This window comes from Triturus cristatus, chromosome 1_2 (genome assembly GCF_964204655.1).
Source record: "Triturus cristatus chromosome 1_2, aTriCri1.1, whole genome shotgun sequence".
Lineage (NCBI taxonomy): Eukaryota > Metazoa > Chordata > Amphibia > Caudata > Salamandridae > Triturus > Triturus cristatus.
In genome coordinates this window covers 1,050,145,118-1,050,158,052 of record NC_140580.1, presented here as the reverse complement: position 1 = coordinate 1,050,158,052, position 12,935 = coordinate 1,050,145,118, and the positions used below count along the sequence as shown (strand labels likewise).

The window sequence follows — 12,935 nt, the reverse complement described above, 5'->3', positions numbered from 1 at the left end:
CTTGTTTCAGCAAAAAACACAGATATCCTAATATGTACTGTATTTAACAGCCAGAAAGAAGGCAATGTAACCAACAAATACAAAGAAAAGCTGTCAACCAATTCAAAAATATACGGAGAGTAGAGCAGTTTTGAATTGTGTCTTGTAATCCAGTCAATTAAGTCTGAAATGAGGTCTGTATATCACATAGCAGGGATTCCTTTGTCTTAATGCACAAAATATAAACCAGTGGCTGCTGGGAAAGACTTATTACAAGTATGAAAAAGCCAGGAACTTTATCCACCACACAATATAAACTTTCGTCTAATTTGTTTAGTCTTAAACTGTCTGGAAAATACAAATTCTATTTTAAGTTAGACTTACATTATCCAAATCTTTCCGTAATGCTATCTTGCTTGTAACCAATTCATGGGCAAGGTCATCATTTTCTTGTTCAAGTCTCATGTTTGCTTCTTGGAGACGTCTGTTCTCGCGCTGAAGTAAAATAGATAAATTACTTTGACATTTTTTCTTTAACAAATCACGTGTGAATGGGATTAAAATCTTCCCAAACTACTCAATATGGTTTAATTTAATTATGGAGTGACAAACGTATCCCTAAAAGCCTCCCACTTTGTTACTTTCAAACATCAACACACCACTGCATCAGTCACAAAAACCTTTAGTCATTTACCGAAATAAAGGAGTGTGTACACTGCAACTATCTGCAAGGATATCCCTTTTTGAAAGGGAGTCATTTTTAAAGGCTGGCTCTGATGGCCAACAGATGCCCACCCCAATATTACATTGAAGGTGCCATTTGTGGGGTCATGGGGAAGTTCAAATATGGTTCTCTTCCAGGGAATACTCATCAATAGTCATAAGCACTGAATAATCCCCGCCCACGTGCGGGATCCCGGAGCATGTAGAAATATACATGTGTATGTTCGGGCCCACAAGTGTATAACACTTCCGAAACACATATATATATATATATATATATATACACACACACACACACAAACACACACAAAGAGAGAGGCAGATTCCCGATTGTTCGCCGTCGGGATCGAAGTCGAAAAAGCAGGCAAGGCATTCTTCATTGTCGAGATTTCCTTGAAGGGATAAAGAAGGTTTACCCTCCAGTGAGATCTCCTTCTCCACCTTGGGAACTCAACATAGTCCTTACAAAATTAATGGGGGGTCTTTTTGAGCCGATTCACAGGGTTTTTCTGCAGCGCTGGTCATGGAAAGCTGCCATTTTAGTCGCCATCACTTCTGCCCGCAGGGTTAGTGAGATCCAGGCCTTGTGTTGTAAAGAGCCCTATACTGTTTTTCATGCAAACAGGGTAGTTTTAAGAACCAGAGTTTTCTAGCTAAAGTGGACTCGGACCTCCGCATCAATCAGGCTATCACTCTGCCCACATTTTTCCCAATCCCACGACTCCTCCGAGGTCCCTCCATTCACTAGACCTCAAGAGGGTTCTGAAATTTTATCTAGACAAAACCAAGTACTTGAGAAAGACCGACCGGTTGTTTAACTATGGTTCCATAAATACCGGTTCGGCAGCTTCTAAAAGATCCATCTCTAGATGGATAGTCTCTTGCATATCTTTGTCCTACCAACTAGCCAACAAGACTCTTCACGGCAAACCTAAAGCACATTTTACCAGGGGAAAAGCCTCCTAAGCTCTCCTTAGGAATGTTCCTATAGCAGAAATTTGTAAAGCAGCCACATGGCGTTCTGTTCATACTTTCATTCGCCATTACTGTTTGGACTCGGATACGCAGGCGGATGCCATATTTGGGCAAGCCTCATTGAGAAATGTATTTGGTTGATTCCATTTTAAGATGCGCTGCTAACTGTTTTGTGTACTGGTTTGCTCGTCCGCGAGGTATTGGGTATGGGCTTGCTACTCTATTCAGTGCTTATGACTATTGATGAGTATCCCCAGGAAGAGAAGGATAAGTTACTTACCTGTAATCCTAGTTCTCTTCCAGGGGTATACTCAAAAGTCATAAGCAACCCTCCCGCCTCTCAGGACGAGCATCTGTAGTACGTTAATGTGTTCTTTACATCTTATATTCAGGTTGCTACAAGTTAGTACACTGTAAACAAGAACTGACCTAACTGTCACCTGTGGTGCATGATGAGAGCAGAGGGGCTCCTGGAGGTCTTAAAAGCACAGTGTCCAGATTCTTGGAAGCCTTAAAGGCAAGGTGCCAGTTTTTTACTGTGCTATGATGTTCTTTATCTATGCAGCCTATCCTTTCATAGCCAACGATAAGGAGAAAAGTTCAGTGGTTTTAGGATCCAGACTGTTATCTTAACTCGATTTAACACAAGCTGGTTCAATCTAATTTGTCAATGTAGTTCAAAGTTGTCTCTTGGTGACACTGACTATCCCTTATGGAGCCAAATACTCATTTTTCTTAAACATTATGTAATGGGACAAATGACTATCAATAAAAGTCCACTCTGAGCTACAAAACCTAATGCACATTTTTACCCTTGTCCTGAATGCTTATGAGCTAAGGAGAAGATGACTACTATTATTGACCTTAATTAAATAATATTGAATATGCTACTTACCAGTATGCATCTGTTCTTGGCATGTAGGGCTGCTGACATTCATATCTGTGCATAGATCGCCGCCTAGTGTTGGGTCCGGATGTTTGCACGTTGTTGTCCTGGAAGAGTCTTCGAAGTATCCTTGGATAGGTGACTCCTCCCCTGGACTACAGTGCGCATGGGCATCCTCTCCATCCTCAGATTGTTTTTCGCCATTGTGGCAGTGATGGAGTAGATACAGAAAGTGATGACCATGCTTGCAGTAATTCTGAGAGCTGCAGCTGCGACAGGCGCCGGGGAGGAGGGAGGGCGATATGAATGTCAGCAGCCCTACATGCCAAGAACAGATGCATACTGGTAAGTAGCATATTCAGTTCGAGGCATGTGGGCTGCTGAATTCATATCTGTGCATAGAATACATAGCAGTGCCCTCTATTAGCGGCGGCTACCCGTGCCAGCTGCAGCGGTCTGAAAAAGTGTCTTGAGAACAGCCTGTCCTACAGCTGCCTGCTGTTTTGACTGCACATCTACACAATAGTGTTTTGTAAATGTGTGTGTAGTGGACCATGTGGCTGCTCTGCATATATCATGCAGGGGAATATTTCCTAGGAAGGCCATGGAAGCCCCCAACTTACGTGTTGAGTGGGCTCGTGGTGGAATAGTTAATGTGCGTTTTGCCTTTTGATAACAGATTTGAATACACTTAACTATCCATCTGGCTATCCCTGCTTTGGAGATGGCGTTACCTTTGTGGTGTGGGGCAAAGGCAACGAACAGTTGTTTTGTCTTCCTGAATGGTTTAGTCCTGTCGATGTAGTACATGAGGGCCCTCTTTACATCTAGTGTATGTAGTGCCCTTTCTGCAACAGTTTGTGGGTTTTGGAAGAAAACGGGCAGTTCAATAGTCTGATTCATGTGGAACTGCGATATTACTTTGGGCATGAATTTGGGGTTGGTACGTAGTACGACCCTGTTGGCGTGAACCTGAATAAATGGCTCTTGAACGGTTAGTGCCTGGAGTTCACTAACTCTTCTTAGGGAAGTGATCGCTACTAGGAAGGCCACTTTCCAGGTAAGGAATTGAATCTCGCATGAGTGTAGAGGTTCAAAGGGTGGACCCATCAGGCGTGTGAGGACCAAGTTGAGGTTCCACATTGGAGCCGGTGGGTGAGTAGGTGGAATGACTCGTTTGAGCCCTTCCAAGAATGCTTTGATGGCAGGCACTCTGAATAGAGAGAGGTGCTGCCTGGTTTGCAGGTAGGCTGATATTGCGGTCAAATGGACACGTATAGAGGTGTACGCCAGATTGCATCGGTATAGGTGTAAGAGGTAACAGATGATGTTGTGGATGGATGCGTCCAGCGGGTTGATGTCATTATTATCGCAATAAATGACGAACCTTTTCCATTTGGCTGCATAGCAAGCCCTGGTAGTGGGTCTCCTGGCCTCCTTGATGATGTCCATAAAGTCAGGTGGCAGGTTGAGATAGCCAAACTCTAGGACTTCAGGAGCCAGATCGCTAGGTTCAGCTGTTGCGGATCTGGGTGCTGAACCTCTCCATGGTTCTGCGTCAAATGCGCGGGTTTTATCCGCAGCCTTTGATGCGGCACCACGGAAAGTTCTAGGAAGGTGGTGTACCACGGCTGGCGTGCCCACGTGGGAGCAACTAGGACGAGTGTCAGGGAGTGTTGTCGTAGTTTGCGAGCCACCAGCGGTATCAGCGGCGCTGGGGGAAAAGCGTACGCAAATCTGCCGGACCAGTTCATCCATATCGCATTGCCCTGCGACTGCGGATGTGGGAATCTGGCGGCGAAGCTTTGGCATTTTGCGTTTTCGCTTGTCGCGAATAGGTCTATCTCTGGATGACCCCACTGCTGGAAGTACGGTTGGAGTACTGATGGGTGTAACTCCCACTCGTGCATCTGGTGGCTGTGTCTGCTGAGCAGATCCGCCATCTGGTTGTCCTTGCCGGGGAGGTGTTCCGCCATGAGGAACATGTTCCTCTGAATGGCCCACTTCCACATGCTCTGAGCCAGATGAGACAACTGTGGAGAGTGTGTTCCTCCCTGCTTCTGTATGTAGTACATGGCAGTCATGTTGTCCGTCCGGATCAACACGACTTTGTTGCACAGATGTACTTTGAATGCCTTCATGGCCAGGAAGATTGCCATCAGTTCCAGAAGGTTGATGTGCATCTTCTTTTGTTGTGTCGTCCATAGTCCCTGCACTGTGTAGTGGAGTACATGAGCTCCCCATCCCTGGAGAGACGCGTCCGCTGTCAGTACTATTTGCGGAACAGGCTCTTGGAACGGTCGGCCCTTGCAAAGGTTTTGTGGATTCCACCAATGCAGAGAGTTGTATGCCCGACCGCTCACCAACACTAGGTCTTTCAACTGTCCTTGAGCCTGATTCCACTGACGTGCTAGGCACTCCTGAAGTGGGCGCATATGTAACCTCGCGTGCGGGACTATGAAGATGCAGGAGACCATCATGCCTATCAACTGCATAAACACTCGCGCTGGAAGCGAGTGATTGGGTTTGAACTTGGAGATCAGCAGTTGTATGCTGTTGATCCTCACTAAATTTGGCTGAGCTGTGGCCGCCAGAGTGTCTATAGTCGCACCTAGGTACTGTTGTACGTGTGCGGGCTGGAGATGGGACTTTGGGTAATTTAGTGAGAATCCCAGACTGTGAAGAAGGTGAATGGTGCGGGACATGTGGCTTGCACATTGCTGGGCTGACTTCGCTTGAACGAGCCAGTCGTCTAGGTAGGGGTAGACGTGTATATGCTGCCTCCGTAAATGTGCTGCCACCGTAGCTAGGCACTTCGTGAAGACCCTGGGCGCTGTTGTCACGCCGAAGGGAAGGACTTTGAACTGATAGTGCTGCCCCTGAACAGTGAACCTGAGGTATTTTTTGTGTGAGGGGTGGATGGGTATGTGAAAGTACGCATCCTTGAGGTCCAGTGAGGCTAGGAAGTCTCCCTGCTTGAGAAGCGGAAGGACTTGCTGTAGGGTGAGCATATGAAAGTGCTCCGAAAGAATGTACTGGTTCAGGGGTCTCAGGTCTAATATAGGTCTGAGCGACCCGTCCTTTTTTGGAATTAAGAAGTAGAGGGAGTACACTCCCGTACCCTGCTCGTGGACGGGTACGGCCTCTATAGCGCCTTTTAGAAGCATACTTTGCACTTCTTGCTGTAAGAGCGTTAAGTGCTCTGAGGACATAGGACGGCTTCTTGGTGGTATTGTGGGTGGAGTGGAGGTTAACTCCAGACAGTAACCGTATCTTACAATATCTTTGACCCACCTGTCCGTGGTGATGGAATTCCACGTGGACAGGAACCTTTGTAGCCTTCCCCCGACAGGTGTTATGTGGTCGGGAGGAAGGGAGAGGGCGTCACTGCTTGTTCTTGGGGGAGGACCTGGTGTTGCCGTAGCCACGTCCTCTGCCCTTTGTACTGGAGCCACGATATCCACCTCGGGTGTTTTTATCGTAGGTGGTCTGTGTATTGCCTTTGTTATAGGTTTGTTGTGACCCCTGTCCTCTACCTGCTCCCTTGTTTCCGGGGCGACGAAAGGAGCCGCTCCGAAAGGACTGAGTTTGTAGGGCGCCCATGGACTTTGCAGTGTCCGTGTCCTTTTTTATCTTTTCGAGGGTGGTGTCAACCTCTGGCCCGAATAAGTAGTCGGGGTTGACGGGCTGGTTCAGTATATTGTTTTGTACCTCAGGCTTGAATCCTGAGATCCGTAGCCAGGCATGTCGTCGCAGCATGACGCTTGTGTTTATGGCTCTGGCAGCCGTGTCTGCAGCATCTAGTGCACATTTGATGGAAGCGTTCGTGAGTAGCTGTCCTTCTCTGATGAGCATTTCTGCGCCTTCCTTGAACTGGTCAGGGAGATGTTGGAATATTTGCTCCAGTGTGTCATAATGCGCTCTATCATAGCGAGCAAGGAGCGCTTGAGTGTTGGCTATGCGCCATATGTTGGCAGCTTGGGCGGCAACTCGCTTGCCAGAGGTCTCTAGCACCTTGGACTCTTTGTCCGGGGGAGGAGCGTCACCTGTCGTTTGCGAGTGTGCCCTCTTGCGTGCATTCGCTACGACGATGGAGTCGAGTGGTAATTGTCCTCTGATGTAAGTAGGATCCCCAGGTGCTGATCTGTATTTTTTATCAATCCTGGGGTTTATCACCCGTGCCCTGGTGGGTTCCTTGAAAATGTCCTTAGCTGGTTTGAGGACCCCCTTCAGCATTGGCAGAGTTTTTACATGTCTTTCTGAGGATGCAAAAGTGTCCATTAGAAAGTCATCTTCGACGGTATCTGAGTGAAGCTGTACCCCATGGTTATTTGCAGCACGTTCAATAAGAGTGTTGAACGCCGCAGTATCCTCCGTGGGGGATGTTTTTGCCCCATAGAGTTGTGGGTCCTGTGTATCGAGAGGTGCACCGGGGTCTGCAGGGTCGCCCCAAGTTTGATCAGGGTCCTGCTGGTCATCAGGGTCTGTGTCTACATGGTAGGGTGCTTGGTCATCCATGTAGTCTTCCAATGCATCCGTGTCGGAGCGTGTGGGGGAGAACCTGTGTGGAGCCTGGTAGGAGGAACGGAACGGTTCATAAAGGAGAGGTTCCGATTCCACAGGCAGCTTCCTTTTTAGTGGGATCCTGAAAGGGTCCAATGGCGGTTCCGAAGTTATCCTTCGGTCGTGGAGAATCATCCTGCCAGTGTCGGCGTCGATGACACGTGCCGGAGACGTCTCGTCCGGTGGAACCGGAGCCTGGGTAACCCGTGTCCTGAGTTGGAACATCTTCGGGATTGTCGACGGAGGCAAGCCGAAGGTAATGTTGGCTGGCCCTGTAGAGGTTGCTGGAGCTCCGATCGGGCCGGAACCCGACGGGTCTTTGTGGGCCGCCGTGGTTTTGTTGCCTTGCGTCGCAGCAGGCCCCACTTGGGGCGTCTTTGAGGCTTTGTCACCGGGCAGGTTCGTAGAGCCGGGCGTGGATTTTTTCGGTGCCGGCGGGTCCTCGAGTCGAGGTGTGGAGACCACCATTGACGTCCTCGATACGTGAGGCATCGGCGTCGTGGAGGGAGCGACGCGAGGCGAAGCAGGCGGTATTGCCCTCGGTGTCGTTGGCGTCGGTAGCCGAGTAGGTTTCTCGGTGCCGATGGCCTTTTTCCGTTTGTCGACTCCGATGTCGCCCGATTCCAGTTCGGCACCGAAGTCCCTCTTGGTGCGGTCGGTGCCGACGCGTTGCGCTGGCGTCGAAGGCCTCGATCCGACTAGCGCCACTTTCAGTTTCGGTTTCGTATGAACCGGAGCAGCTTTCGGTTTCGGTTTTGTGGTAGGGAAACCAGCTGGCTTATGCAGCAATATCTGCCGCCGAACGTCCGAGGCCGGGCCCGAGGGCGGGGCCGAAGAACTACGGGATGGGTCTCGGGTAAGGCCCGAAGGCGATCCCTCGACCGGAGCCAAAGGCTGTGGCGCAGGTGTTTCTTCGGTTTGAACAGGTAGGCCTTGTTCATCATTGGAGCTACTCTCTTCGGCCCCTAAGGCCTCCTCGTCGTCTCCTACCTCGGTGTCGTCTTCACCTCTGTGGAAGAGTGACTCGTCGCCCTCGTCCGATCCGGGGTCGTTTTCGGAAACGGGACTGGAGGGTATGACTTCTAATTCTTCGACGTCGGCCTCGTCGAAGATGTCTGTTGGGGCCGGTGCCGCGTGCCGCGCCTCGAGTCTCGCCGCTCTTCGGTTCCTTAGAGTCTTCTTGGAACGGAACCGGGCACAGGCCATGCATGTCGATTCGTCGTGGTCCGGCGAAAGGCATTTGTTGCACACCGGATGGACGTCGATGTGTGGGTACTTCGCATTGCATACCGGACACCTTTTGAATGGCGTCCTGGATTCCATCGTCGAAGTAGTCGATGGACAGGTAAATGCGAAAGAAAGTCGGTGCTGAAAGTTAGTAAACTAACAAAATGCTATCGAAACCCGATCGATAAACAGTACCGACGCGAACTAAAGGCCTTTTGGCCTCGACCAAATATTTTCCTAACTTGAGCTAAGATAGCACATCCGAACCCAATGGCGGAAAAAAACAATCTGAGGATGGAGAGGATGCCCATGCGCACTGTAGTCCAGGGGAGGAGTCACCTATCCAAGGATACTTCGAAGACTCTTCCAGGACAACAACGTGCAAACATCCGGACCCAACACTAGGCGGCGATCTATGCACAGATATGAATTCAGCAGCCCACATGCCTCGAACTTGCAGTTATACAGCGTATGTCAGATCAAAGCAGACTGTTTTGTTTGTATGATCTGTACTATGACCCTGTAATGCATTTTTCTTATTCATGTCACAACTAGTAAGGATTAGAAATGTTGAGTATTTTAGTCTCCTATATATGCCCAGACCAGTGTGATTTGACTTGACCTTCATCAGGACACAATTGGACCTAATATATTGGGAGATCAAAATGAGATTGAGTGAGGTTGAATCATACAGCGGTCTAAAATGCGTGTAGCAATGAGGATTATTTGAAGGTCTCAGGATTCCATTATAAAGAAGCCTGTCCCCATTTCTAGTGCCTATGAAGAATGTTGCTATAACCCCACCTAAAGTCTAAACGAGCGAGTTACTTACCTTCGCCAACGATGTACCTGGAAGAGACATAGTCAAGCCAAAGAACCCTTAACTTAGAATATCCCCAGGCGTCAGTCTGGACCCAGAAAATCCTTCGCAGCTGCACCTCTGCACGCCGGGGGCGGTGCCGTCCGGCTCCGCCCTGACGTCGTCCACGGACATGACATCAGCGGAGCCATATATGCCCCTCCCAGCGCACTGATGTCAGTTTTCGTCTGAGAAACTTTTCTGCGTCAGAACGCGGAGCCATCACCAAAAAACTGAGAATACGGGAACTGTGTGCTGTGCAAAAATGATGAAAAAATAGGAAGAAATTGACAGGTGAGACAGAGCAGTGCTCTGAAAAGCCACCCCGCAAGAGCAAAGGCCAATCAACGTGAAAGGGAGACAAGGATATGGAAAAACAGCCTGGCAGAGGACAGGAAGTCTGCATCCAGAAAGTAAAACAGTGAAGGAGAGCAAGTCCGGAACACCGAATTAAGGAGAGGTCACCACAGGGCGTCACCACAAAGACGTCGCAACCCCAATAAAGGATCCATAAATGTACAGAGCCAAGAGATCCGAAGTAAAAGGCCGCAGGGGTGGCAAAGACCACAAGGCAATGGAGAAGGGAAGAGCAGGAAGGTGGGAAAAAGCATGAATAGATTTCACACCGTACAATCCAGGCCGAGGGCTGGAAAGAACACATGATCTGTCAACATACTGCCCAATCTTGACAATGGGCGGAATTGAGCAGAGAAACAGAATGAAGCAGTCTATGTTGGAGTGAGAGAATATCACTTCGCAAAAGGGCAAGCCACCCAAAGGGAGGCGAGTATAAAAAGCCCCAACCTGAAAAGGTCCTCGCAGAACCGGGAAGACGGGTGGGCGTTAAGGAATCTGCGGCTAGACTATGTCTCTACCAGATACATTGTTTACGAAGGTAAGTAACTCGTTCATCCGATAGACGTCTAGCCACAGATTCCTTAACTTAGAATAGATACCAAAGCCATACCCATGGAGGAGGCGGGTCTGCAACTGAACTCCACCAAGTTCCCGAGGGAACTTAGTCGTCCATAAGGCGACTTAACAGCACCGTCAACCTTTGGAACGAACCACAATGAGGACAGTAATGATAGCGCAGTTAACCACCAGACCATGAAGCTCTAAAGACAGCGGAAACAATGGGAGGTAAAGGCACCAGAAGCCGTCAAGAACAGCACGAAAACCCAGTTGTGTATACCGGGTTGAGAGAAGGAAAGCACAGAGCCAGAATGCCCGTGGCAAAGTGAGAGTTCATAACTTCCGAAAAGGAGATGAACCAACCCAGGGTTTGAGGGATCCACAGGATCCGAGGTGGTGACAGAAAGCAAAAGCAATTACCGGTCAACCAAGCAGAACAGTGGAAAAAAGCAGTGCGGAACCTGCAAAGACATGTGGGACAGCAGTGACAAGAGGCTGACCCTTACCCAGCAAGTGCCAGCATGGAGAAGAAACCATATACTAGATATGCTGGAGTAAAAAGGAAGGTCATGACTTCGCAAGAAGTGTAGCTGAACCGAGGGTTTGAGAGATCCGTCGGATGCAGCGTGCCTACTGCAGCAAAGCCTCGAGAGACGGGAACTGGTATGACAGACATCGCACACCAGCCCAATATGTACAACAGCGAAAATGAGCCCTGTTGAAACCGGTACCAGCAAGACACAAGTGACAGCCGTGGCAGGATACCAATCCACGGCCGGAAGGTGTCGGTAATACGAAAGCACAAGACACGCCAGGACCTAGACGGTCCGTCTCAACATGTGAAAGGGCCGATGACAAGCAGTCGAGCGTCAACAAACAAGAGCGAAGACCAGAAGGTACCCAAGCATATCGTAAGGTATCCAAGTAGAACGTGTGGACGCTGGAACCACACGAAGTAACCAAGAAGCCCCTGTAGGGTAGCGGGAGCAACTCAGAGGCGCACAACAGCAAGAAGGCAATGGCTCAAAAGGACACCAAGCAAGCCGGACACCACATAAGAGCCAGTGGTCGAAGCAGACCGGGCCAGGAATTCCGGATACCGCATGAATGATATAGCCTGCATGGATCCGCTGGGTAAGAATACAGAACAGATACCGAGCAGGAGGAAAAAACACAGTAAAAAGAAGCGTGACACAACATGTCTAGGGTACGCTAATATTACCCGCAGACATGTGAAAACTGGATAGGACAATATCCAGGGCAGTAAGCAACATATGCCCCTTGCCTGGGGATAACAACGGTCCCCTGCAAGGCAGAGTAGGAGAAAGAGCCTGGCATGACAGTGGAAAAAAGTGAGTACAAATGTAAAGGCCAAGGAAAGCACGCCCCTTTGAGAGTGCACAGTATGAACCCAAGCAAAAGCGTGGAAATACTCATACGGAAACAGCAGGGATATGGACACTGCTGTAGGATAAGCAGCCAGAAAGAGGCCATGACCACGCATAGCAGCGAACATATGCTAATCCACTACCATGGAGGACAAACCGAGAAGGGGCTGTACGTCCAAGTTGCACCAATATTAATAATGATAAGCAGGCCGCACAGCGGCAAATAGGGTGTCATGTGTGAAAGAACTGCGACAACAAGGTGTCTCACCAGGCGTGCGAGATAGACACCGCACGGCACAGAACCTATGCCAGGTTCAGATGCACTACTGACAGACCAACCCAAATGCGTAACAGAGCAAAGCTATACAAGGATCACTGTAGGAAGAGACAAGTGGCTCCCAGCAGGATGTCTGCTCGAAGACTCCATAGGATCGTACCAAGGCAAAGATAGAACCGAATGCCACCAAATACACCACATAGGGTAAGGCTGATCCCCAGGAGGGGCGTCCTCTTGGACTAAGCACACAGTCCGAGGACTGAAAAAACAAGACAATCAGCCAAACGGCTGTACTGAACGAACATAGAGATGGCTAACCAGCCATGAACACTAACCGGTCACAATATCAACCTGTGCATTAGGATGTGCGCCGTAAAATAATGCAGAGAATATGGCACCAAGATTTATTGCAGCCCGGACAAAAGACGGGAGACCGCCGAATCCGTGTGGTGGTCAAAAAGATCCACTCCATTGAACGACAGATCCCTGAAGGCATCCCGAATATGATCTGGGAAGAGACTGTCGCGCAGCCAAGAATGGCGGCATAAAGCCACAGCGCGAGCAAGGACCCGTCCTATAGAGTCAGTTGCATCGAGTGAAGACCTAAGTGAGAATTGTGCCATGCTTCTGCCATGCAGAAGAAGACTAAGCAATTCTGTCCGAGGCCCTTCTGGAATCGAAGGGAGAAGGTGAGCAACTGAGTCCCAAGGAGCAGAGGATGCGCGCGCAAACACTCAGGCCGTATTGAATGCCCAGACGCTTGCGCTGGCAGGGGTGAAAAGCCAGCGACCACAATCATCCAGCCACCTAGACTCCCTGGTGGGAGGTAGCAATGGCAAAGAGAGTGAAGACTGTAAATTAAAAGCCGCCTTAACAACTAGGCCCTGAGCTGTTGGGTGAAGAGACAGACAAAGAGGATCACCCGGAGCAGGGCGGTGCCTACGAGCAATAGCCCAATCAACAGGGTCACCACAAGAGGGTCATGACTGTGTGCCACGCAGGATGTCAAGCAGAGAGTCCCGAACGGCAGCAAAGGTTCTACTTCAACAGGCTCCAAATGGAGCAGATCCAATAAAGGATCAGAAAGTAGAGGCACCACAGGAGGCTGAAAGCAGAGTACAGCAGCCGCCTCATAAATGGCGC

General features: G+C 49.4%; 1 protein-coding gene across 2 annotated transcripts in view; it reads right to left on the bottom strand.

Moving 5' to 3' along the window:
• RABGAP1 (RAB GTPase activating protein 1) overlaps positions 1 to 12,935 on the bottom strand; it is a 1,076,978-nt gene that overhangs the window by 235,832 nt on the left and 828,211 nt on the right. For both annotated transcript variants that reach the window (XM_085612417.1, XM_085612408.1), the window contains exon 22: positions 364 to 474. In XM_085612417.1, coding sequence (XP_085468543.1) covers positions 364 to 474 — 111 coding nt within the window. The remainder of the gene's footprint in view (positions 1 to 363; positions 475 to 12,935) is intronic.